This window comes from Octopus bimaculoides, chromosome 2 (genome assembly GCF_046866305.1).
Source record: "Octopus bimaculoides isolate indiv1 chromosome 2, ASM4686630v1, whole genome shotgun sequence".
In the NCBI taxonomy this organism is placed as follows: domain Eukaryota; kingdom Metazoa; phylum Mollusca; class Cephalopoda; order Octopoda; family Octopodidae; genus Octopus; species Octopus bimaculoides.
Genome location: NC_142929.1, coordinates 22779000 through 22804265, shown reverse-complemented (window position 1 = coordinate 22804265; position 25266 = coordinate 22779000). Strand labels below are relative to the sequence as shown.

At 33.2% G+C, this 25266-nt stretch overlaps 1 protein-coding gene across 32 annotated transcripts in view; it reads right to left on the bottom strand.

Moving 5' to 3' along the window:
• The window catches only part of LOC106868113 (nucleolysin TIAR), a 123487-nt gene that overhangs the window by 62259 nt on the left and 35962 nt on the right, over positions 1-25266 (bottom strand). For 10 of the 32 annotated variants that reach the window (XM_089341591.1, XM_089341628.1, XM_089341572.1 and 7 more), the window contains exons 1-4: positions 21889-21953; positions 16608-16639; positions 15888-15984; positions 8337-8432 (exon numbers count right to left, since the gene is read on the bottom strand). In XM_089341591.1, the coding sequence (XP_089197717.1) occupies positions 8337-8432; positions 15888-15984; positions 16608-16639; positions 21889-21909 (246 nt within the window). In that variant the 5' untranslated portion in view covers positions 21910-21953. Of the gene's footprint in view, positions 1-3246; positions 3783-8336; positions 8433-15887; positions 15985-16607; positions 16640-16873; positions 19369-21888; positions 21954-25266 lie in introns of those variants that run through there. The other 22 variants (XM_089341571.1, XM_089341568.1, XM_089341558.1 and 19 more) reach the window with 10 other exon arrangements.

Sequence of the window (25266 nt, the reverse complement as noted above, 5' to 3'; positions counted from 1 at the left end):
AACTCATTGAGATTGGAACTCAGAATGAAGTATGAAAATAGACAGTGCAAGCAATTTTATCATAGATTCCTTCTCATTCCTCTTCTATTTAATATTGTTATTTCAAATAAGTACAAACAGCAAATATCAAATCCCTGGTGTTTAGTTTTCACCTATTTCTAACTTTTAGCAATGAAACTGTACACAGTAACTTATTCGAAACCCCAATCAAGAATCAGAGATAAAAAAAAAGAAAATTTTCTTTTATACATATATAGATGACGCTTCAGATTTATGTAAAGTTAAGTGTGTAATGCATTTGAAGACATATGCGAAGAGAAATCCTTACACTGGCAAAAGACCATAAATATGTGGAGTTAACCAGTTCAGAGCTAAGACCCGAACTAAGAACGCAGACATAACTACAATCAGTTAAGCCAACTCACTACCATGTCTTATGGCGAAAGTGATAACATTATGTCAAATGACAAATTAATCCATCAAATGTATAAAATATAAGCATCAGAATAGCTTAACACATTTGAAATATCAAATAAAACATGTATACAAGTGAAAATGCGTAGACATGGTCAATAAGATTTGTATAACTGGATTAATCTAGAATACTGCAATATTAAATAGTATAAAGTAAGCGCAGTCAAAATCATATTTCAAAAGTTATCAGCCAAATAATTCGACTTGTCAGAAACAGGATTAAAATTAGGTAGCTGTTATATAAATCTGATAACATGAAAATAATTTAACTAGACAAGACCAAATCCATTTCAGATGGAGAAAAAAATTTTTATTTTTATTTTTTATTTTTAAATCAAATTAAAGATGATCTCTAACAAGAACTAATTTTAAACATGAAATACACAATAAGAAAAACTGGCAACCATTTCTAATATATGACCCAGATTAATGTTAGTTAACTTATGAAAACATTAAAGTTAGTTAAGGTAGCCTAACAATGTATTTAGTACATCAATGTGCAGCCTTATTTCCCTTGGTTTAAAAGGATGCAGACATACACATATTTACAAACACTCACAAATAAATAAAAGAAAAAGAATCCGATTCGCTCAATTTCATAATGAAATCAATCTATAAAAGCAGCAATGATATATGAGTTAGCTAAGAAGTATTGAAATATTGCTACAGTGCAACTGATTTTTCTGTTAGCTAGTATTAAGTTATGTTGGCAGTGTAAGAGAAAGAGGCAGAGAGGAAATGCGTGAGTGTGTGTGTGTGTGTGTGTGTGTGTGTGTGTGTGTGTGTGTGTGTGTGTGTGTGTGTGTGTGTGTGTGTGTGTGTGTGTGTGTGTGTGTGTGTGTGTGTGTGTGTGTGTGTGTGTGTGTGTGTGTGTGTGTGTGTGTGTGTGTGTGTGTGTGTGTGTGTGTGTGTGTGTGTAAAAGGAAGAGGCAAGGCTGATTATGACAGAAACCGATATTGGAATGCTTTTTCTTTTTTTTTTAAACATTTTTTTTTTTATTCCTATTAATAATATAGATTTGTTGGAAGGCAATGCAATGAAATAAATATGATGCACATCTTTGCTTTAAATAATATCAATATCGACCAACAGCAAATAGTAAAGGAAACAGTATGGTGAGTAAACACACAAAAGAAGTAGATCAAACAATTCATCACATTGATCAGATGAGAAAACAACAAAGTCGTATTCAGATGAATTCACAGTTGAGATACTAGCATGAAAATAGTCATTACACTTAAAAACTACAAAGGTCTATAGAGAAAATGAGGAATACTGGAATAATAGGTGAATGTAACTTGCGTATATTACAATAAACTACTTAAAGACAAAAATATTTAGAAACATAATCACAAAAATAGAAATACTTTAGAAAATATCATTTTTATCAAAACTTTGAAATTTAACCTTTTGGCTTTATGAGATGAGGTAGGTTACAAAATTAAAATCACAAACTAAGTCTAACTTAACTATATCTCAAAGAAATTTCTCTCAACAGTAGAGCCACTAAGTGGTTACTCCAACAGCTAGAAATAGATGATCCTTTATGTTAATAAATTCTAATTTCTTGAAGGATATATGAGATAATGTACTTCTCATATACATTAAGGCAAGGTGGTCATGGCCGGTACATCTCTGACCATCGATCTGCTCAATGATAGCAGAGCTAAGGCCAAACAAAATTTCTAGTTACAACTCAAGAGAATCACAACAAAAACTTGAGAGGAAAAACAGCGTTACTCTCAACAGCCTTTATATGTGTCTAAAGCAAACAGTTTAACCGGGCCCAATCAGAATTGAATTTATTAAATACGTAGAACCAAATAGAAACAAGGATGAAATAATCACCAATTTCATAAATGCATGTCATATTGACAGAATAAAAGTAAAATGGAAGAATACAGACAAAAATTTACAAAGAAACGGAAAATGTAGTTATGTAAAAAATGAAGTTATCCATCGCCACGTATGGATAAGTTTTCATACATGAAATACAACCAGGCATTAGCAAATTTAATATTTCACTCATAATGGGGTGAATGATTTATTCGATAATTTAGCTTTAAATAGTTAACTGTGGTATTAAATTATACAGGATTTAGTGAGATCTCGTAACACAGATCTGCTTTCATTTGAATTTACAACCACATTTTGAAAGGAATAACCGTGTCAAAACTATACAATGAAAATAAAAAATAAATAAATAAAATTAAGATCCATAGAAAAGCCTTCAAAAGACATAAAGCAGTAACAAAATACAATACAGTTTGGACACACAAAGGAAAAGCTCCCTCCCCCCCCCTCTACTTTATCCTTTATCTCCAGCTTTGCTAGTAAAAGGAAAAGGGAACAGGCTAGCAGTAGAATTTATTTCACCTCTGAATAAAATATTACTGAAGATTGTACAAAAATCTAACAGTAACCCAGAAAAACAAAAGAGAAGCAACACAATTTTACTCGATCTCTTAATATCGTATTCCATTAGCTTAACCTAAACCATTTCTTTTTGTTGTTTTTCGGTACTCCTTTCGATATTTATAAAACATAAGATCTAAGTGACTGGGGTAATCCAATTACACATTACACCAACTGAATGACCAACCAATAAGAACATGGTCTGGAGAAAAACTTCCAACGGCAATCATATCAACTGCAGTAAACAAGGTAACAGGAAATCCAAGTACATGATACACAATTATCGTTTTAAAGAATTTTTTTCTCTCTTTTTCTCTTCATTTTCTTTTTTTTTTTTGCAATAAAACTTCACTTACCAGGTCTTGTTTAAGTGTAATAGGTAAATACTGCACAAAGTAGTAAGGATGCATCCTTGTGGCATTAGAGCCTGATGAATATAACAGGCAACAATAGCAGCAGCAACCAGAACACTAGGTAGTAGGCACTGCGCGAGACTAATAGTGATAGATACAGATAGAAGCAGCAGCTAAAGCAATACGGAGCAGCAGCAGCAGCAAACCGGTGGCTTAAAACTAGTAACCATGCAGCAGTAAGGGCAGAGTTGACAGCTCCCACACTCTCCACTACATCAGTTTAATGCCTGGAGCTAAATTTTGTACAAGCACTCATCCTTCTCTACTTATTTTCTTTCCTTTCTCTCTCTCTCTCTCTCTCTTTGCCACACACACACACATACACAGCTTATATAAAATTATTCTAGTGCTGACTGACACTGTAAGGCTAGAAAGACAGTGGTGGTAGAAAAGTGTTAAGCAGACCACTACTGCCACCCTCTTTCCAATGGAGGCAGTGGAGAGCCAAAGCAGTCAGCAGCAATCACAAGGAAGAGGACAAAAGAGAAAAACAAGAGGAGCCAGTGGGAGAAGCAGCAGCAAATGAAGTAGTAATTATTCTAGTTTTGTCTGATCAACAAATTGTTGGTTTTCAATGCATTTATTAACCAGTGACAATGACAAACCCAAAACATTCAAGGGGTCAGCAAGTATAAGGAGATTATTAGTCAACAAGTTTAATTTTGAGACAAATAACTGGCTAAAAATAAGAGGACCTAATAAACTTTCTCTTTTTTTTTCTTTTTTGTTGATAAGTTAACTGGTGAGTAACTAAAGGCAGCTGGTTGTGGTGGTAGGTGATTCAATCAGTTTCTATTTAACTTTATGAAAGTAACTTAAGGGGAAAAAGTCAATAGTTTCATGAAAAATTCAAATCATAAAGTTTGAAAATGAGCTAATTTTAATAGTTTCATGATAAATCCTACAACATAAAAAAAAATTACTAGTAACCATAATTAATGATTTCTAGTGTAAGAATAATCTGGTGAGTGGGTGGGAAGGACGAACAACACATACTGAAACTTATTGTGTGAACCCGAGAGGATCAAGGTAAAACTGAACATAAAATACTTCAAGGTATCAAATTATCATCAAAAACATGGATTGATCCAGCTTGTCCAAAATTAGAATTCACCCCCCACCCCCGATGGAAAATAGAGGAAACAAAATATTAACAAGTTAACCATTGCTTAACATCTGCCTTCTATGCTGGCATGGGTTGGACGGTTTCACAGGAGCTGGTCCGGCAGGAGCCTGCACCAGGCTTGTGTATCTGTTTTGGCACAGTTTAATGTTGGCTGATAAGGTGACATTTTCTCATCTACTATTGTCTACGTATCAAATAGGATTTCTTACTTGAAAAGAAGGTCAAATCAATGAAATAAACTTTTACTTAACTAATACAACTCCGACAGGGCTCAGAATCAGACTATAAAGGCACAACAAAAAGTTTACATGGAACGACAATTCACATGTTCACCAATCTGTGCGCCAGCAACGAATCCTCAATCAATATGCTTGATTAACTTAAGCAACAACAGCCAAAATTATCCTCAAAATTAAAAAAAAAACAAAAAAACACTAGTTAATAATTTTAGATAATGTGTAAGACAAAAATAAAGTAGGCTGGCAATGCTTTTGGTCAGAAACTGGAGCTAAAAGCTAAATTACATGCTAATATCTGCAAATTGACACATTTCGAGGAATGTGACAAGTGTCAGCCACTAAATCAGCCTTTTTTTTTTTTTTTAAACCCAAGTAAACTTCCCTGGACATGAAAAACAGGTACGTAGATCAGTTACAATATATCTGTTCTCAAACCACTTATACCCTGTCATCAGAATAGTACATATGGAGATAATATTACTTCACTGTTAAGCAATCTTGGCTACATAGCATTTAGGAGGCGGCAGATGGGGAAAATAATTCAGAAAACCCATCACGTAAAGGAAATCACACACAAAGAAAGCCATGCTAGGCAAAAAAAATCAGAATGGGTTAAAACTGATGGGTACACAAATTGTAAACCCTTACAACAATCAGTTTGATAACTTCTAGCAAAGGAAATAGCAATATCAATTAAGAATTTATGGTTGGCATATTCTTTGTATTAATGCAAATGGGCAGTAGTAAACTAATAAGAATTTAACATTCCATCAAATTATGAGTGAGGGATCCTCAGGTCAATTTTGAATTATGAGCACATGGCTGTTGTTTCAACTGGAAAACCTACTCATTGAAATGTACAAAGTGAAGGCATAACGATTCTATAAACAGGCCTACTCTCCACGGAATCAGTACGACACAAATGCAACAAGGCTGGACCTCTGAATTACCAGGTACAGTGCAACCAATAGGTTTCTATATAGTTTCCATCAGCTCAAATTCACTCGAATGCTGAGTCAAACCAAGGTTATGGTTTATACACCTCCTTAAGATAGAATAAATAGTACCACATGGCTGTGAAACTTAATCACTCACCTATTTGTACATCCACACAATTATCTTTGTCATCTTAAAACCTCAGAAAATTAAATGCACCTAAAAATAACTTCATATCTCTTCTTCAATGTAAATGTACTCTGGCAACAGATGGTAAAAAGTTTTGACCTAAATGTCCCGGTGTCACACATGCACATTAATGTAACCATGTTGAAAATTTTAATGATTACAGATATATTTATTCAAATATACTTCCATCATGGTGAAAGCAAGTAGACATGGATAAATACAGTCAAACAAAATATTAAATGTTGGGTAGATTATGAATAATCAGGATGGAAAATAAAAATAAACTGGAGTCTCATAAGCATATAATTTCTTCTTTTCTTTTTTGAAAAAAAAAAAATTCAAAGTCATCTTGAAAACCAAACATGACCTAAACTTTAATATATCTTCATGAGTTTAGAGGACCCTGTGGCTTAAGTGTTTAATGTAAATGTTCAACAGAGCAAACATTCAATCACCTTAATTCCAAAACAAATTTTTGCAGACATTTCTTTTTCTTTCTCTCTAACACACACACACACAAATTGAAACTTGTCCAAAACACATTAATCCATTTTCTTGAAAATTAAATTTATTTTCAAAGCAAACATGTTATCTTCTTCTGTAATCTTCTGGATTTCTTCTGTAATCTTCTGATGAAACAAATGGAAACGCAAGGAAATAACTATAAAGAAAGTATATTTGCCGAGCCTGGCAAACGGACCACAAAACTGCACAGGGAAAGAGAGCAGGTACCTGGAGTATGGAAAAACATTTGGAGGAGGCAATGGCTTTTTAGGTCCTTAAGTAGCACTGAATTTCTTTTTACTGAGGCTGCTCATTACACTGAGTGAATGATTTTGGAGGTCACAAATAGTAGAATAAATAAGTCATTTCATTTATTTATCCAAGTAAGTGCAATAAAAAAAAAAAAAAATTCTACATTGCTACTGGAAAACTCCACAGCATATCATGTTCTTGGCTTTGACAGTTACTAAAGAGCAACGAGGTTCATATCCCATTATTATATCTAGCATAAAAAAAATAAAGTTGAAAGAAAGTTTGGATCACTGCCATACACTGATTAATAGTGTGAAATTTGGCCAAATCTACTTAAAGGACTGACCAATACCCTTGAGAACAGAGTAAAATAAACTGAACATTGAAGAGGTTTGTAAAGTATTCAAAGAATCACATAACAATAACTTAATGAACTTTCAAGAAACGAAACCTTCGGTTTTCATACTAGAAGGTTGAAATTCACTTTATCATGCAGCTTCTCAATTGCATCATGTTCCGTAATTCTTAAAGCTTGATGCATAAAGGCAGTGTAAGCAAGACTTATAGAATCAATGCCATTCTGATTGATGCTATGATGTAATACTGGTTCAATTTTCTAAGCTGTTTCTGTTGACTGAGAATACACTTTTAGAATGGCAATTTGAATTCTCTGTTCCATTGGTTGTTTTGGGTGATTCTAAATATTTTACTATGAATAATGGTTGTTGCAATGCTGGCAGAGCTTGTTCAGTGTTGAGGAGCTTATATCAAGCCTGAATTCTGTACAGAGGATTATACATACAACATGGCCTTTTGCTATACTTCTATGGATTGAAACTTATGAAAGTGACTTGAGAGCTATCTAGAGATGGTATTGGTAATAGACATGTATTTGAAGTGAGAGACCTCCCCTCTCTAAACAAAAGCTGATTAAGAATGAGACACACCAAATAGAGATCTGCAAGGAGTAGTACAGAATGAATTGTGAATACTTTTTATTTATTGGGTATGCAACATTAATTTGCAAGAAAACCTCATGGAATATGAATTGAGACATATAAAATGAATGGATGATGCACACTAGACAGAAACACACATACACACACAAAAAAGAAATTGTGCTCGTGCAGTGGAAATAGATCGTGAAAATCATGGGAAAAATAGAATAGATTCAAATACAATGTCTCAAAGATGAGACAGGGTTGAAATAGAGAAAACAACTTTATTCAAATTTTAACTGCTTTCAAACAACAATTAAAGTTGAGCAAAGTGATAACATTAAATAAAATATCCATATAGTTATATTTACAATAAATTATGCTCACTTGGAGACTCAGCAGGGGCTAATGAAGTTACTTTTTAACAGACCAATCTCATCCCTCATCACCTGAAATGAATGGTAGCATTTTAATTCTCCTTTACCCAGAACACTGTAATCACAAAATGCTGGCTACAATATTGTAACACACACACAATGTACTGGAGTTTGTTTTTTTTCCTTGTATTACAACAATATTATGGAAAAGGTGATGTTTATTCTATTGGTGTCTTAGAAATTATACTCTGTAGAATAGATTGGCTAAGAATCACCCAGCTTTACAGAAATGATGAGAATATATAGCATGTATGTATTGTAATTCCTCTATAAACAAGGCCTATTTTGATTTTTTTTTTTTTAAATTTGTGTATCTATGAATATCTCATTTCCATCTATATATGACTAACCAAGACCATCATTGTATCTCAATATTGATTTTAAAAGGCTGTTGACAGCGAAAACAACTTACCCGTCCCATACAAAAGCGTTTATTCAAAGCTGCAAGAGCCGAAGCTGCTGAAGTATGGTCATAAAACTCAACAAAACAATAAGGATCGTTTCCAGGCTGAAAGATGGAAAGTATAACAGATTAGATAAAACTAAGATTAAACAACAGACTAAATAAAAACAAAAATATTAAAAAAAAAACAAGTACATATTTATATGAAAAACACAGCATTTATATATCAATGATTTCATTTGATTTGGATGATTTTTCTACCAAAGCAGCAATTCAAAGGAATTATTTGGAAAATTCATTTAATTACATTACAGGGGCTAAGTGATATGGATAAAATGTCTCCAGCTATCTTTTTCAAAGATATTTCTAATGACTAGGACAACCAAGACATTTAGTCTAGTAATATTTGCTGAAGTAGTCCACCTTTTCCTATTCATTTAGCTTTTCCTCTCAAACAGCTCTCGGACATCTTTCTACATGTAGCCAAAATTTGTAGGTAACAAGCATCAAAATATTGTTGAGAACTCTGAGAAATAAGATACAAGTATAACACTTAACAAATATAACCCTTATCCAAGAGACATCTATAAAAGCAGTTTTCTGTATTGTGCTGTTGGTAATTCCTGCAGATTAACAACTTGATTATCAATTTGAATTCATTTCACTGATGAGGAAAACAAAGTCAACATTATGTCTAGAAAAGAGATAGTTATTAACCCTTTAGCATTCAAATTATTCTGTTAAATGCAATGCTTATTCACACTGTTTTGAACTATAGGTGTGAGAGGCTGGATCTGGCCAGTTTGAATACTTGGCTCAATTATAGCAAGTTCAAACGTTTATCGGTTAAAATTGGCAATACCTACTAAACAAAGACAATATCTACTTGAAAATGAAAATTTATTTTAAGTTAGATATAACCAAAGTACCAGATTTGTAAGAGTTCAAGCAATTTCCTGCAGACAAGTTTTTGCAATTAATCAAGTGACACTGGTAGTTTCAAGTGACTCCATAAAGGATTCTTAGAAAGCTAAAAATGGCGAATGTCATGCAACAGAGTCTTTTTAACAAAAGCTCGAAGAAGTATTAAAATCAAGGAAAACAATTAACCAGTTTTTTTTACTCGTTTTTAAATATCAAAGGAATCTGAAATGAAAAAAAAACAACATTTCTACATGGTGCTCAGACTTTTAACAGAAAAATGTGTCGATTCTAATTGTTACAACTTAATTCTAGATAACATTATCTAAAACTGTGGAAACGAACCTTTACAGTCACTCAGCTTATTAGAAACAACAATGATATCTCCCTTTATATCACAATCTATGGTCTTTAGAAGGAAACATATATTGAACATATACGTGCGGAAAAAGATAGGATGGCCGTATAACTGACAATCAGAAACTAAAGAATTGTGTGGAACATCAGGTCTTTGAAGTCAATTCAATATATATAAAGAGAAAGATTGAAGCTCACTTGATATCGTAAAGATGGTAGAGCACATTATTTCAGCTAGTCTACTTTGCTCACTTCCTACTCAATGCATTTAAAAAAAGCATCTAGTTAAAACAAGAACTGTAGGTACTCAGGGAAGTCAAATTTTATAACCATATGCCATTAATACCATAGCAACTAATTAAATGAATGAGAAAAATTAAAGAAAAAAATTCCTAGAAATTTGGGACAATGCTTTTCTAATTGTTTTTACAACGAAATGTTTGGGTCTAATTTTATCTAGCCAGAGAGGAACAGGGCTTATTCAGAAGTGCTTCAGATCCTCAAACACTTGCATACATTGATTGGTTAAGATTTAGATGTAAGTTGTTGAGGTTATCGGTTGTAGGAGAAATACAAGCAGCTACAGGTTGAAAAAAACATGACTTTTGAAGTGTATACAAAATATTCAATAGAAGTACGAAAGACTGATAAAAACTAGAAAGATAAGTAAATGTCAAGTTCAGAAAAACATTGCCTGTTAACCCTTTCGTTACCATATTTCTAACCAAATTACACCCCTTATGTGTTTCAATTAATTTCTAACATAATCATAAATTTAGGCTGGTTTCGTTAAACAACTCTAACTTTTTTATTTATCAACATATTAATGTGATTTTTGGAAGATAAATTAACGAAAGGTTCTCAACCAATTCTATACCAAATTTTTTGTCACAAAGTGACTTTAATTACAGGTAAATTCAACAAAATATAAAATTATTTAAATTTTTGTTCAAACATCGCTATAGAAAATGGGTTATTAGCTAATATTCAATTGGGTATACAACAAAATATTATTATAGAAGAATCCACATTACTGGATTTATTACTGTCTCTTTTGCCAGTATAAAATTAAAATCCAGAGCAGTACCCAGTATTTGATTCACAAATCTTTTCCAAACTTTGATCCCCCATTTTGTGTGCTTTCCTGGCATATACTGTTGAAAACGCACTCGGCCTTTATAGCCCACCATATCCTTATCTATAAACTGTTTTATATGTGCTTTGAACAGTCAATGAGGGGTCTTATTTTAAATAAGGGATCAAAGTCTGGTTTTCCACGTACTGGTGTACTGCTCGTGTCTCTTACATGTAGATATTGAGTCAATTTTAAAAACCGTATCCTCGTCATTATACTCGACATATTCGTCGCCAGAGGGTTCATCACTACTCCAGTAATTTGTTATTCTAGGTAACTTTCTAATGCCCATGATAATATTTATTGCAAAATATGCTTTAATTTCATTCAAGTTTATGGGAAACCTCAAACTATCCTTTTTTACGCTTTGTTTACATTTAGCGTAACGGTTTGTTTCCGCCGTAATCAATTCAAATAGGCACATCGGAAAAAGCAAAAAGAAATAGTCTAAAGCTTTACTCTCCTGGCTAAGACTGTGACTTGGTCCAGTTTCTTCAGAAAAATCACTGAAAGAAGGAGTTTTTAAATTTTCACTCCATTCAGGTACTAATTCATTATCTTTATCGCTATCGTCGGAGCTCTCGGATTCACTGCTTTCATTTTCGGAAAATGAAACCTCAGATTCATTATCAAATACCACGTGCTTTTTTTTTTTTTTCGGTTACAGAGTTAGATTTATCAAGGTTTTCAACGGAAAATCCTTCGAATTCTGACTCGCTGCTTGACAGAATAAAATTCGTATCCATTTTTTTGTCAGGATTGCAAATTTTGAAAACACAACAGGAACAAATTTGGAAAAAAATCTCCCAAAATTCACAAAATTAAAAAAACACGTTGATCGTCGTACAAAACTATAGCTGAACTGTTTACACAAATAATCACGTGTTTTCACGAATGTACTAACGAGATTTGCTCAGATATTCTCATTTAAATATGAATAGGTGATTACGGGCGGTTTTGGGCAGCTTGGTCACATGAACCAAAATTTTTTTCGGGCGGCTTTGGGCGGTTTGGTAACGAAAGGGTTAAAGCAGAAATGACAGTTCAACAGTTAGATTAAGTTTTTAAAAAATTACTGTACTGAGAATCAATACAATGTTTGGATTCTTGCTATTCTATATGAATCATATGAATTATTCCAAGTTTTAAAACATTGCTCCATAGTTGTCCATGATGAGACAATTTGAGTACACCCCACAAAATGTCTAGTGTGAAGTTGCATTTCGATATATGCTTAACACCTGTTCCCTATGCAAGATTGCTTGCTCACTGTGGCATAGTGCTACAGGAGAGGAATGCTGCACAAAAAGCACAGAGTCCCACATGGTGCTTACTCTGCATATTACATGCCCACACTAACCATATATTAATATTGGCCTAATAAGCTATCTTACGACCCACAAACAGTAAAGCTGCTGCTAACATGGCCATCTTCAGAGATGTGAAAGGCACGATCTGGCCAGTTTAAATGCTAAAGGGTTAAAAGAGGGCTAGATGTTGGTATTGTCATAAAAGTTCCTAAATATCATAAAACCACCATATTTAAGATATTGGTATTTTGAGAGGAATGCTACCAAGAAGTTGTAAAATTGATAAGACATTCCACACAACCAATGTCTGAATTCTAAAATAATCATATATTGAGAGATGAAGTTTTATAGAAAACTATGAATGTTTAAAGAAATGACAATAAGTATTAATTACAGTTTTAAGGTTATTATAGCAGAACTAAAACCTTTCTATACCATAAGATTCTAAGTATAATCTAACAAAGCTCTTCACATAATTGTCTAACTTCAATGGAGATTTAACAAACCTTTTAGCATTCAGATTACTCTATCAAATGTAATGCTTATTTATTCTCATTGTTCTGAATTATGCATTACCTTGTTGCTTTGAGATTTCTATAATGTGATTGCTTATGCTGGATATGGTTGGTTTAAATACTAAAAATATTAAGCAACAAATAGGGTTTGATTAGAAAGAGGTCTGGTTGTCATAGAGAGTCTACCTCTTTTGGCTGAGCTGACAAGAACAGGTAACATCAAGCACTTTAACCAAAAGAAAATGTAGTTGAGGATTGAAATAGTAAAACCAAGACTTTTTAGCAGGACTATCCAAGTAATAATTCTATCATTTTTTTAAAAATCCCTTAATTCAGCACACTTCTGACTGAGTAAATACTGGAGACCTAATGCCCATAAGCTCTCAAATACTCTTGAGAATCCACTTACTTCAAAATTTTATGAAGCTATGCTGTACAAATCCCTAACTTACCTAATGACTCAAATGCACATAATATATTCAATTTATAAACCATTACATATTGTTTCCAAAACAGAAGTTTTAAAGTAACTATATTAACTTCCAAATTTCCATTTAAACCAAACATTGTAAATTTCTTGCAAGAAAGGTTCACTACATATAGTCAAATCTCAACTGTGGATGCAACAAACGAGATATCACTCAGACAAGGATTCCAATTTCTTTCTTTTGCATCAAACTATTTAAGTCTTATCTGAAAGAGTGGAAACCTTTACCAAGAAATTCACAAGCATCCTTTGCACTGAAATTTAAAACACCTTCTCTTAAATTATGTAACACTCCTAGCAATTTCATGTAAGAGCTACATGTTTGAAGAAGTGGCCTAATAACACAAATGTTGATTCGTAGATCACTTCAAATTACTAATTACTTTTAGAAGTTATTGAAATGCATGACAATTCATTTATTTCATAAGAATTATAATAAATGACTAATTTTTCGTGAAAGTGAACAAAATCACATTCCAAATGTCGTACCCACAATGTGTAACATTACATAGTTTGAGCTTTGTAAAAAAAAAAAGCTTAAATCATCCATTAATCAATATGTAACAGCTGTAAAAAAAAAAAAAGAATTGGAGGAATTACTGATTACAAAATGTGCAAATAGAATGTAAACCATTATAAAGTTATATTAACCAGCTAGAGAGCATTTGAAGTAAGAATTCCTTAAAATGGATGTTTTCAAAATAACAGATTGCAAAGTTAATAAGGTTTCAAGAATATACTTTTAGCTTTTATTTCCATTATGGAATCTTTGGCCAAATTGTAATCCAAGAAATTATGAAGTCAAGAGTTAATGCATAGAAGGCAGCAGTTCCAAATAAGTGTCTTGGACAGTGACAATCCCAGCAACATATACCAAGTTGGGAAGTAGACATGAAATGAAGATACCTGACTTCACATGGTTATTACAGTTAAATAGATGTTTAAAAGTGTTTTATTTGTGAAATTCTTGCTTTACCTAATTGCTATGCAGAAAACATCTCCCACCGAATGTGTCAAACACAGCCAAGAGGGAAATAAAAGGTAGTTCAAGAAAGAATAAGATCTAAGAATTCTTGGTACAAAAACAGAGGAATATCAAACGGGTGGGATTTACAATTTAACAAATTCACTCAAATCATATAGCATTTTGTATTTAAAAGGATACAACTTACACAGAAAAAAAAAAAAAATTTTGAACAAATGTTGCATCATCATAAATATTAGGTCACAGTCACTGAAACGTTGGCACACTACAGCCATTCTAGACAATATCCTGATAGCCATTAAGTAGTTTATTAAAACACTCCCATCTCTGGTCCACTATGTTCTGCCTTTTCCATGGCTAATACACATGGCCTCTGCTTCTCGGAGTTCACTGGTCCCATGCCATCATCTAATTAGGTGCACCCAATTTACTGGTCAGTCAGTGTCCATGTTCCAAGGTATTGCTTTAACTATTTCTCCCAGTCCGTCCTTTTTCAGTGCTAGCACGACAAAATTCTCTTCCTGAACAGGATATTCTAACAGCTGCTCAAGAGGGACATTTAAACATGGATATAATTGTTTTGTGGCAGTCAACAAAAACAGTGGACATGAGAGCTTCTTCCAGACCAGAGTTTCTCAATATAAAGGAATCTGATTTTATAAAATATCTTCCTTTTGGGAGTCATACACGTATATGCAAATTTAAAATTCTCTTTGATGTTAGCTGTAAATTTTTATGATTCCAACAATAAAGAAATAATTTAAACTTACTTTCAATTCATTAACACCGAGAATAAAAAGAAATTTTATACATTTCTTCATGAGGTTATGATTTGTCAAAATAGTGTTTTCTTTTTCTCCAATTTTAACCTTATATTAAAACAATGCAAAAATTTACTCAAGACAAATAGGAAAGATTTTGGACAAACTGATAGACATAAGGGAGGAATCTAAAGTAGAATGTTTTGAAATCTTTGCTCCAGAAAATTCCCATAAAAATTCAAAAATCAAGTGAACACAAAATCACTTAAAACTGTAACATTCAACTAAAATCATAATTTAGATTTCTTTACAATCCCTTTTTTCATTTGTTGAAACAATGTTCAAAAGAAATTGCTGGCATCAATCAACTCACTACACACATTAAACATTTCATGTAAATGTGTGTACAAACATGTCTAAATATATCAAAGCAAGCAAAACATTTTTGCGTGATCAACACTAACTTCTGCAATACGTTAGAAATTCAAACCGCACACCTTTGTTTCTTCATTAAGTTTAATAAATAAGGCTTAAAACAAAAAAACTGTACTAAAGCTCCTATTTCTTTAAAAAAAAATGCAAAACCACTCCTTGTTTTAATGTAACCTTTTACCACACAAACAATCTCTAATGAGAGAAAAAGAGAAAAAAATAAAAACTAGATTTAATTCAGATTTTCACAAATTTAAAATACAGGAACTAATAAATCAGCAGCTCCTACAACACATTAAACCATATGGACAATAGAAAGGTTAACTGCTATTACACGGGTAATTTAGATCAAACACATTATACATACATGACACGTCAATAGACTAACAGCTGAACAGCAACCGATATTATTACAGTCGTGATCTGAGTTATTTATGTGCACATGCTACAAGTATTTCGTCAATATCACAAACTGAATATGGAACTTATAAAAATCATTACAAAATAAACACAATTACTCACGCATATTATGAACTATTTCACACAAACTGTTTATAATCATGAAATTACCATATGTACTTTGTACATTTTAAAAGAAATGTACATTTCTTTATATATATATAGAGATAGATATATAAGTAGAATAAAGTTACTTACTTCATGGATGATCTTACAGCTTTTGCATGGCCCCATTTGAGTAAATAAGGCTAGAATGAAATTTTCATCGACAGAAGGATCTAAATTGCCGACGTACCTACAAAAAAAGAAGAAAATAAAATGAATAGAAAGGAGGGATCAGATCAGCTATCATTACGTGGACAACTTCATGCAAAACACACAAAACGTGTATATAACACATACACTCATTATGCGTGCATATGTAAACATATACACGCACATATGCATGCAATAAATATATATTACATATATATAGTGTGCCGGTACACGTATCCACACACGGTAACGAGATTATGTTTGCATAAATATGTCTTCCAATAATAACTACCATAGCCACGTATAGCTGCCGCCACTTATTGTCATACATAACACAGTTCAGAAGGATAATCGTTGCATGGACAGCATTTTAGATTTATCGAAATGAATTATATAACTACACTGTATATAAAAACGAAATCTAAATTCAAAGACATCAATCAGAAAGAGCAGAAAAATACGAGTGGAAAATTGTCGGCAAGAGAAGGGGGGGGGGGGGTAGGTCACGAACGATACGCTATGCTATGCTATGCTTCTAGACAGACATATATAAATATAAATTTCGAACATGCCCTTTCCTTTATACACACATAACTTATATAAAAAAAAGAAAGAAACACCTCGTCTTTAAAAGTAAGGGTTAAAATAGAAAAAAGTACTTACAGTGTACGTGGCTGTGACTCTTCGCCAGGCATCTGAAAAAGGAAATAATGGAAAAGATATATCTTTAACGACAACAAATGCACATTTGTTTCATCAAGGGTTAATACCAAACAAAACAAAAAAAAAATGGGAGGGATTTTTTTTTTTCTCTTTTTCACACTTTAGGATTAAAAAGAAAAAAAAAACCCACAAAAAAAGACGATAAGCAGTTCGAAGACACGAGTAAATAACAATAATAATCGAAAGGAGGTGGGGGAGACAAGTACCTGTTCAGACATTATGGCGTCTGAGGAAACCACTTGGCGGCGATCGCAATGCGCCTGCGCCAAACATTGACCATGGGATATTAGCGCCAACTCGAAACTTTTAAAACTGAAACCAGCGCGTCAGACGCTGAACCCCAACTTACAAACACACAGCGTTGCAAGGGGGAGAAGATTAGAACATGATACTTTTATTTTCATTGGCTTTTATTTTAAAGTTCAATAATTAAATGTAGTGTCTTACAATACGATCCCTCTTAATATTTTACTTTCAATATTTAATAGTAGTACACGATGAATGTATTATGTACTGGTAATTTTACTATTATTCTGATAATTTAACATCTGGTGTTCCACTAATTATATATACTTCTAGACATAATGAGAGATTTTATGGAAAGCCCTACAACTTTTACGGTGTTCTGTGGAAACGATCTATGTCGAAATTTAATAATAATAAAAAAAAATTTTTTTTAAACAGGCCTCATCAACAGAAGACATTAAAATTACGATGACTTATTAGGGTCAGAAAATAGTGAAGCTGCTACACGTATACATATTCAATAGGCCAGTATGTGTGGTTGTGATGATTTGGGTGCGAATCGATATAAACAGCCATACAAAAATTGAGAGCCATCTACGTAGTCATATATCAACGTGTCACTCCGAAAACGAATAAAAAAAATAAAAACTATAAAAAGTTATTTTATTAAGCAATTTTTTATGCAAGATTGCGTACACATATTTTGCAATCATGGACATATTTTCAAAAGGCAACGAGTGTATATTATGTAACTATTTCATTTCTTGCTACGAATTAGTCATAACCGAGAGGAAACGGAAACCAACGAAGAGTAACGAACACTAAAATTTGAAGTTTTTTTCCACTAAGTCGACTTTACTAAATATGTTCGGTTTAAAACAGAAAAAGGTTAAATAAACTACTAAATGAATAAATAACCAATAAACAAATCTCATTTATTTACAAACTTCAAATTTCTTTAATATGTTTAAAATACTTTTTTTCATACAAAGTCATTATGGATCACCGACATGTTAAAAATAAAAAAATTAAACCATATATTATATTCTATGACGTGTAAGGACAAGAATTTACTGAGCCATGCCTCGTGATACGATAAGTTTACAATCGACTTAAGGACAAAGCGTTTAAAAAAAAAAAAATATTCAAATACAGTATCCGGTTTCATTTGTCGTTAATAATTTTGATTTATATATAAAATAACTTCACACCGCCGAATTCGAACTAAGAAATAGGGTTTTATCGTTCTGCACCAAAGTACACTTAAAAACAAACTAAAACAAAAAAAAAGACTGTTTAAACGAACGGGTGTCATTAATTCCGACAATACTATATTCGCTTCCTCTTTCCCACCATTATTAAAACACTCAATTGGAAATGATTAAGATATGGTTTGAAAAGTAACAAAAAAAATAATAATAAAATAATGAGCCATTAGCTCAATCCGTATCTATGACATGATGTAATTTAAATTTCTGCAGTATTTTTAATTTTAAACAGTCAATGAGTAATACATCGGCGGCGTGCAATATACATATATATGTAAGAGAACATTAAGGGCGCTGGTATATGGTATGTAGTGCGATCAAAGCATGTTGAAGAACAGTGGCGCACCTATTATTATAACCGAAGTAGTAGCTTTGGTTATTTGTCTGCTAACAGCTTTCCTGTTGTCATACCACCTCACTTTCGCACAATGTTGGTATATGTAGTATACATATATATATGTTAGTGCAGCAGCAACGATCTACTACGTAGCGATAGCGGTGTATATTATATGTGTATGTATATATGGAGAGGGAAATCGGCTTTTTCTTTAAACAAATTACACACGATTAAAATATACATGGCACTAAAGTTATCAGAGTAAAAGAAAAAAAAAGATATATATATATATATAAAAGAAGGAAAAATTCTAACGTTGCCGACCGAACATGGGATGCTGTGCTTTTATAATAGCGACACAACTGACAAATTATGGAACAAAGAGGAGAGAGAGAGGAAGATGGTATGTGACAAAACTATATCTATATATATTTATATATCATATAGTTGTTGCAGACAACCACAAGCTTTTGAAAAATGTCAGCAACGAGAGAAATAGAAATAGGGGGGGGGGGGGGGGTCGCTGTGAGTAAAACGATTTAAATTGAATTCGTTGTTGAAGAGGGAAAATGAGATTTCGAGAAGCATTAAACTGTAATGTCATTTTTCTTTAAACCACCCCCTCGTACCGTCTCTTCTTTTTTAAAAAAAAAAGAAAAAAAAACTTATTGCCACCATGTTATGTACTAATATAATTTCGAGTGACGAAGAGCAATGAATCAATGTATGTATGTCTATATCGTCTATCAATCAATCGATGATTCGAGGAGGGAGGATTTACTGAGAGGAGAAGGCCATCTCGCTCGCTAAGCTGACATCACGTGAGAACGACGCCATGTTGAACAAAAAAAGACAGGTTGACCCAGAAGCACGCCTTGCCACATAGGCAGACCTTTCCTCGTTTTTTTTTTTTTTGTTTTTTGAACTTAAGCAAAAGAAAGAGAGAAAAGAAAAAAAACTAGCAGACCGGGGAAGATTTCAGCCAAGCAAAACAAGAGGGAAAAAAAAATAAAAAATAAAAAAACTGGCATTTTCAGAACTATGAGAAACAATGAATCCAATAAGTTTTGTCATTTTTTTAATTTTAATTCTCTCTCTCTTTCTCTGCAGTAGTTAAATGGCTCGACAAATAAGTTATATGGGTCCACTACCAACTCGTTTATCAGGCTAAAGCGACTCCATTAAGCTACAAAGGCAATTTAAATGTTAAATAATAAATATGCCGAAATACAAACACTAGCACGAAACAATACTTTATTTAGGATATTGATTACTAAACTAATAATTAAAATACAGCAATATATATTTATATATATTGATACTATTTCAAATTCAATACTTTTACTGATTTAAATTTGAATCATTTGGGTTTGAGGATGACGAGAGCGGCATAATAGCTTACAGCAAATGAAAGAAATAAAGGCTAAAACTTTTGTCACAATAACCAGATTTAAATTCTTTTAATAATTATTCTGTTGTATAAACGATATAATTAATAATTTAGCAGTGATTAATATACAAAATTCGAGTGGATTTTCGGCGAGGAACATGTATAACCCATGTGCTTCTAAAGCGATGGTCCACACCTTAGCACGTGTCCATGAACGCCAAAGATTTTTTTAAATACTTTGAAACTTTTTTTTTTTAAAAAGAAAAAAAGACAGTTTTTTTTTCTTCTTAAAACTTATCTGATAAAATATTTACACAAAGCAAATACTCAGAATGTTTTAATGTAAGGAAGAAATATTTCTATTTATTCACAAGAAAGTCAAATGACAATTACAGCATGGTAGAACTTATGGTTTATTTTATTTAACTAATCTATTAGATTTTAAATTAACGAAAAACTAAGCTAACAGAAATTTCGATCGCCATATGTATTCGCACACGTGTGGGTTAAGTGACTATACATACATGTATATATGTACAATGGTACTGATATACAGTCGGGAATTCTCAACTATTCATTCTAATGAATAGATATTAAAAACGGATTTCACGGATTACAATTTTCCATTTTAATTTTACTTTATTCTCTGCTACACAGGACTAAATCCCATGCGAATTTTATCTTTCATTTAAGCTTGGGTTTCCGTAAGAGACGAAAGTATGTATATGACAATTCAAAGTAATAAAATGGTGGTCGCGACTAAATCGTTCACATTTTATTAAATTTTTAAGACTGCAAATCACTCCAACTGAATTTAAGGGTTTCTATAGTGGTAAAGAATACGTACACCCGGTGTTTAGGGTTAGGGCCTTTTGTTAAACCGAAAACGGGTGGTGTACGTATTCTTTACCTTTGCCAGCAAACTTTATATGGACTTTACAAACTGTATTGTTGCATAAGGAATACATTTATTAACTGAATAACGTTAGTTCCAGACTCAATTCAATCTTAAAAGAATGTTATAAATATATATATATATACATCAAATGCGCCCTTAGGTACACATACACACACAGTGAATAAAGTGAAGTAAAAATGTAAAATTTATTTCATAAAATCGTAAAGAGCAAGCAGGGTTTTTTAAATTAACGAGACGGCAATATCAAAATGTAGGGATGACATAGAACGAACAAATATTTTCAAAATTTATGTTAGTAGAAGCTGTTGAGTTGGCAATATAGAATTTTAGTTGAGTGTACATTAATTTTTCTCTTTAGACTAAATTACTTTGTTGTAAGGAATCAACTGGATTCCCGAAATTCTAAGAACCTTATATATCAAGATGTGCTTATACATATATATATATATACACACATATATAAATTGATTTTAATTGAGTTTTTACAAGTAATTTTGGATTTTGTCCCTAATATTATTATATACACACATATAAATATATATACATATATATACACACATATATATAACCTAGAATTCACATTAAATAACTATATATCAGCAACAAAAGATATGAAGTGCTAAAACCAATAGGTTTCCTTCATATGGAGAATTATTCAAATTTTAAAGGTTGTTAGTATTAAACTGTTCACCATTTTTTTTTTTTTCTTTAGAAGAAGAAGGTGTATATTGTGGTATCTGCTACATATACACTTCTACAAAGATTTTACTCTGATTACAATAAAGAAGACAGTATATGGATTTTGCCAACAAGGCAAATGATAGCTGTGTGTATATATAGACATGTTATATACACGTATTAGCTGTGGATGTATATTGGGAACGGTTGTAATGGTGGTAGATGTCGAGGCTGAACGGGTTTAGGCTTTTCTTTAGTAAAATATCGACAGCGATAGAAGACAATTTCGTTATTATTAAATTGATTGGTATAAGCAAGGAGACAGAGTGGGTGGAAAAAGAGGTGAGATTAAGTGATATGATAAATGAATAAAAATCTGTTACCCCGTCGAATGGATACTCCATAGTAGAAACTAGGCGGCGACTACTAAGGTGATGGCGGCGGAAGTGACGTAGACACCGGAAAAAGATTTTTTGAAAAAAAAAAGAGACAGAGAGGAGAAGAAGAAACAAATGGAAGGTTATAAAGAGGGGGAGGAAAAGGAAAAGAGAAAGAGAGAAAGTGGGATGAGTGAGTAGTTTCGAAGAAAGAAAGAAAGAGAGAGAGAGAGATATTACAAAGTGGTTTGTTAATGGTTTATGAGAGAGTAAGATAGAGATAGAGAGCGAAAAAGCGGGGAGGAGGAGGAAGAGGAGAAGAGACTGATGACTGCGTAGTGAGAAAAGGAGATTATTAAACAACGTAAGAGAGGTTTATTGAGGGGGAAGTAACAAAATTAAGGCTCTAATAACGTAAAACTACATTTTCTCGGTGTATGTACAGTATGTATATATATATAATGTGTATATGCATTTATATTTATGTATGCAATATGTGTAAATAATATATATATATATGTGTGGGATTATATATATATATATATATATATATATATATATAGTGTGTATGTATGTATAGAATCATAGTTTTAACTTCTATTTTTTCGCTGCTTGCATGGGTCGGAGCTCACTATGTCCAGATACCCTTCTAATCGCCTCGTCCCATTTTTATTCTAAGTGACGTAATAATCTTCCAATCAGTCAAACAAAAAAAACACTCCAAACGTGCTTATGTATACAACAAGAAACAAACACCCCTCAAGTGGACAAGAGGAAACAAACGACAACAAAACGTGCCTTTTTAAATTTTTTTTTTTTTACAATCAACGAACAAAACACAAGTGTAGACACAAGGAGATACGAAATAACAATCGCACACTGAGGGAAATATGAAGTATGCTGTTCTGTTCTCACATTTTGTTGCAGCAACAAAATACAGAGGTTAAGTAGGTGATGGGTGGTGGGGAAAGCTTGAACAAGAGGCCCCATTGTGTATATATATATTTATATATATATATATATATATACATTGTGCTTCTGGAACCTCATTTACCAAGACGGTTTAGTCTTTTCTAGCACTGCCTAACACCAGTTAATCTGGTCCTTTGACATCTCCATAAGGTTCAATGACCAGAGATCTGCACTCACTATTTTGTTCCAAGTTTTTCTGGGTCTCCCTTTTCTACAGCCTCCATCCACATTAGGTGATGAGCACTCCTTTATACAGTTATGTTCATCTATATGCATAACCTGTCCATACTAGCATAGTCTTCCTTGTTGCATGCTGCATATAGTGGAGGCGCAATGGCCCAGTGGTTAGGGCAGCAGATTCGCAGTCATAGGATCGCGGTTTTGATTCCCAGACCGGGCGTTGTGAGTGTTTATTGAGCGAAAACACCTAAAGCTCCATGAGGCTCCGGCAGGGGATGGTGGCGAACCCTGCTGTACTCTTCCACCTCAACTTTCTCTCACTCTTACTTCCTGTTTCTGTTGTGCCTGTAATTCAAGGGGTCAGCCTTGTCACGCTGGATATCCCAGAAAACTACATTAAGGATACATGTGTCTGTGGAGTGCTCAGCCACTTGCACGTTAATTTCACGAGCAGGTTGTTCCGTTGATTGGATTAACTGGAACCCTCGACGTCGTAAGCGACGGAGTGCCAACAACAACAACAAGCTGCATATAATTCCCCTTATGTCAAATGTTTCTCTCAACACATTTCTTCTTTGTTCATACATACTTACATTGCACATTCAACAGAATGATGCCCTCTGCATCATTTTCTAATCCTTGCATGCCCTCTGTGTTCAGGACCCGCAGCCATGTATACGAGCACCATACAACCTTATTCTAATAACTATACTCTCAGAACATCCTCTTCCTAAGCTAATTGGGTCACCTTGGTAACAAGCTATCCACTACCTCTAGGGATCCAACTAGATCTTTGAGAAAGTCTATTGCCCTTATGCTCTTAGTGTTTATAGATTTGTGCATCTATCTGTTAGCCTGCATGTGTTGTGTGTCCATAGTTAACATTAGATATACCATATGGAATTTCAGCCTTCTCCTTTTCTATATATTAAGTAAGGACGTTTCCCAGATGGAAGGGTTTTCCTATATACTAAGGCTATGGTGTTTGCTATAATCACTTTAACCCTTTAGTATTTAAGCCAGCTACATCCAACCAAAATATTCCACATGTTTTATGTTCAAACTGGCCAGGCCTTGCCTCTCACACCAACCTAACAATATCATCCTAAAAATTAACAGTTACCTCATCAAAATTTCAAAACTATAAGATAAAGCAGATTAATTAAAAACAATGAGAATAAATAAGCCTTACATTTGACAGAATAATGTGAATGCTAAAGGGTTAAAGCCCTTTAATTCCAGATTTAGCTTCCTCACCTAGAATTTCCATTCTATTATCAATTCAGCTATGAGAACAAGATCATCAACATATAGGAGTTTCCATGGTCGACCAGTCTTAAACTCCTTTGTTATAGCATGAAGGACTCAAATGAATAGGAAGGGACTGAGAAGTGAGCCCTGATGAACTCCTAACCACTCACAAAATGGGCCACTGTACTCATTGTTGACTCTAACCTTATTGAGAGAAACACTCCACATGTCTTGTTCAGCTCTAACAAGTCATTTGTTTTACTTTAGCTTTGTCAATGACCACCAGACTACAGAGCAAGCAACCTAGTTAAAAGCTTTCTCCATTACAAGGACCAGGTACTTCTGCAATGCTCTCACCAGGAATAAAGCATCTGTCGTACTTTTCTCTAAAATGAAACTGAGCTGCATCTCCTCTAATCTAACTCTCTAAATAATCAAACTATAACTCTTTCTGTAACTTTCATGACCTGGTCTAGCAATTTGATATTACTGCAATTTCTTCTTTTTTAGGCATCTCTTTACTCTTGTAATAATTGATTATGGTACTGCTATGCCAGTTATTAAGTGTGGCACATTACTGTACAATCTATTTAGCTATGTGGGTTACTTGGCTATGTCCTACTTTACCAGAAATTTTAAGCATCTCAACAGCAATTTTGAATGGCCTGGGAATTTTCCTTACCTTCATATCCTTAATTGCTTTCCCAATCATTACTACTGTCAAGTAGGATAGTTGGTCCTTCTACTGGGTCCATGTTGGGAAACTTCTTTTCCTCATGTATCCTCCATATTTAACAGCCTTTCATAATATCACTTCCACACCTCTTTCTTTTTAGAATCACTAAGTGTAAGTGTACCTTTATCCATCTAAGCACACTTCTTTCCCATAACACCTCAATTTTCTCTGTACATTGACTTCAGTCTGGAAAAACTTGATACTTCAAAACATAAGCAAATCTGTTACTTTCTGCTATCCCCCTT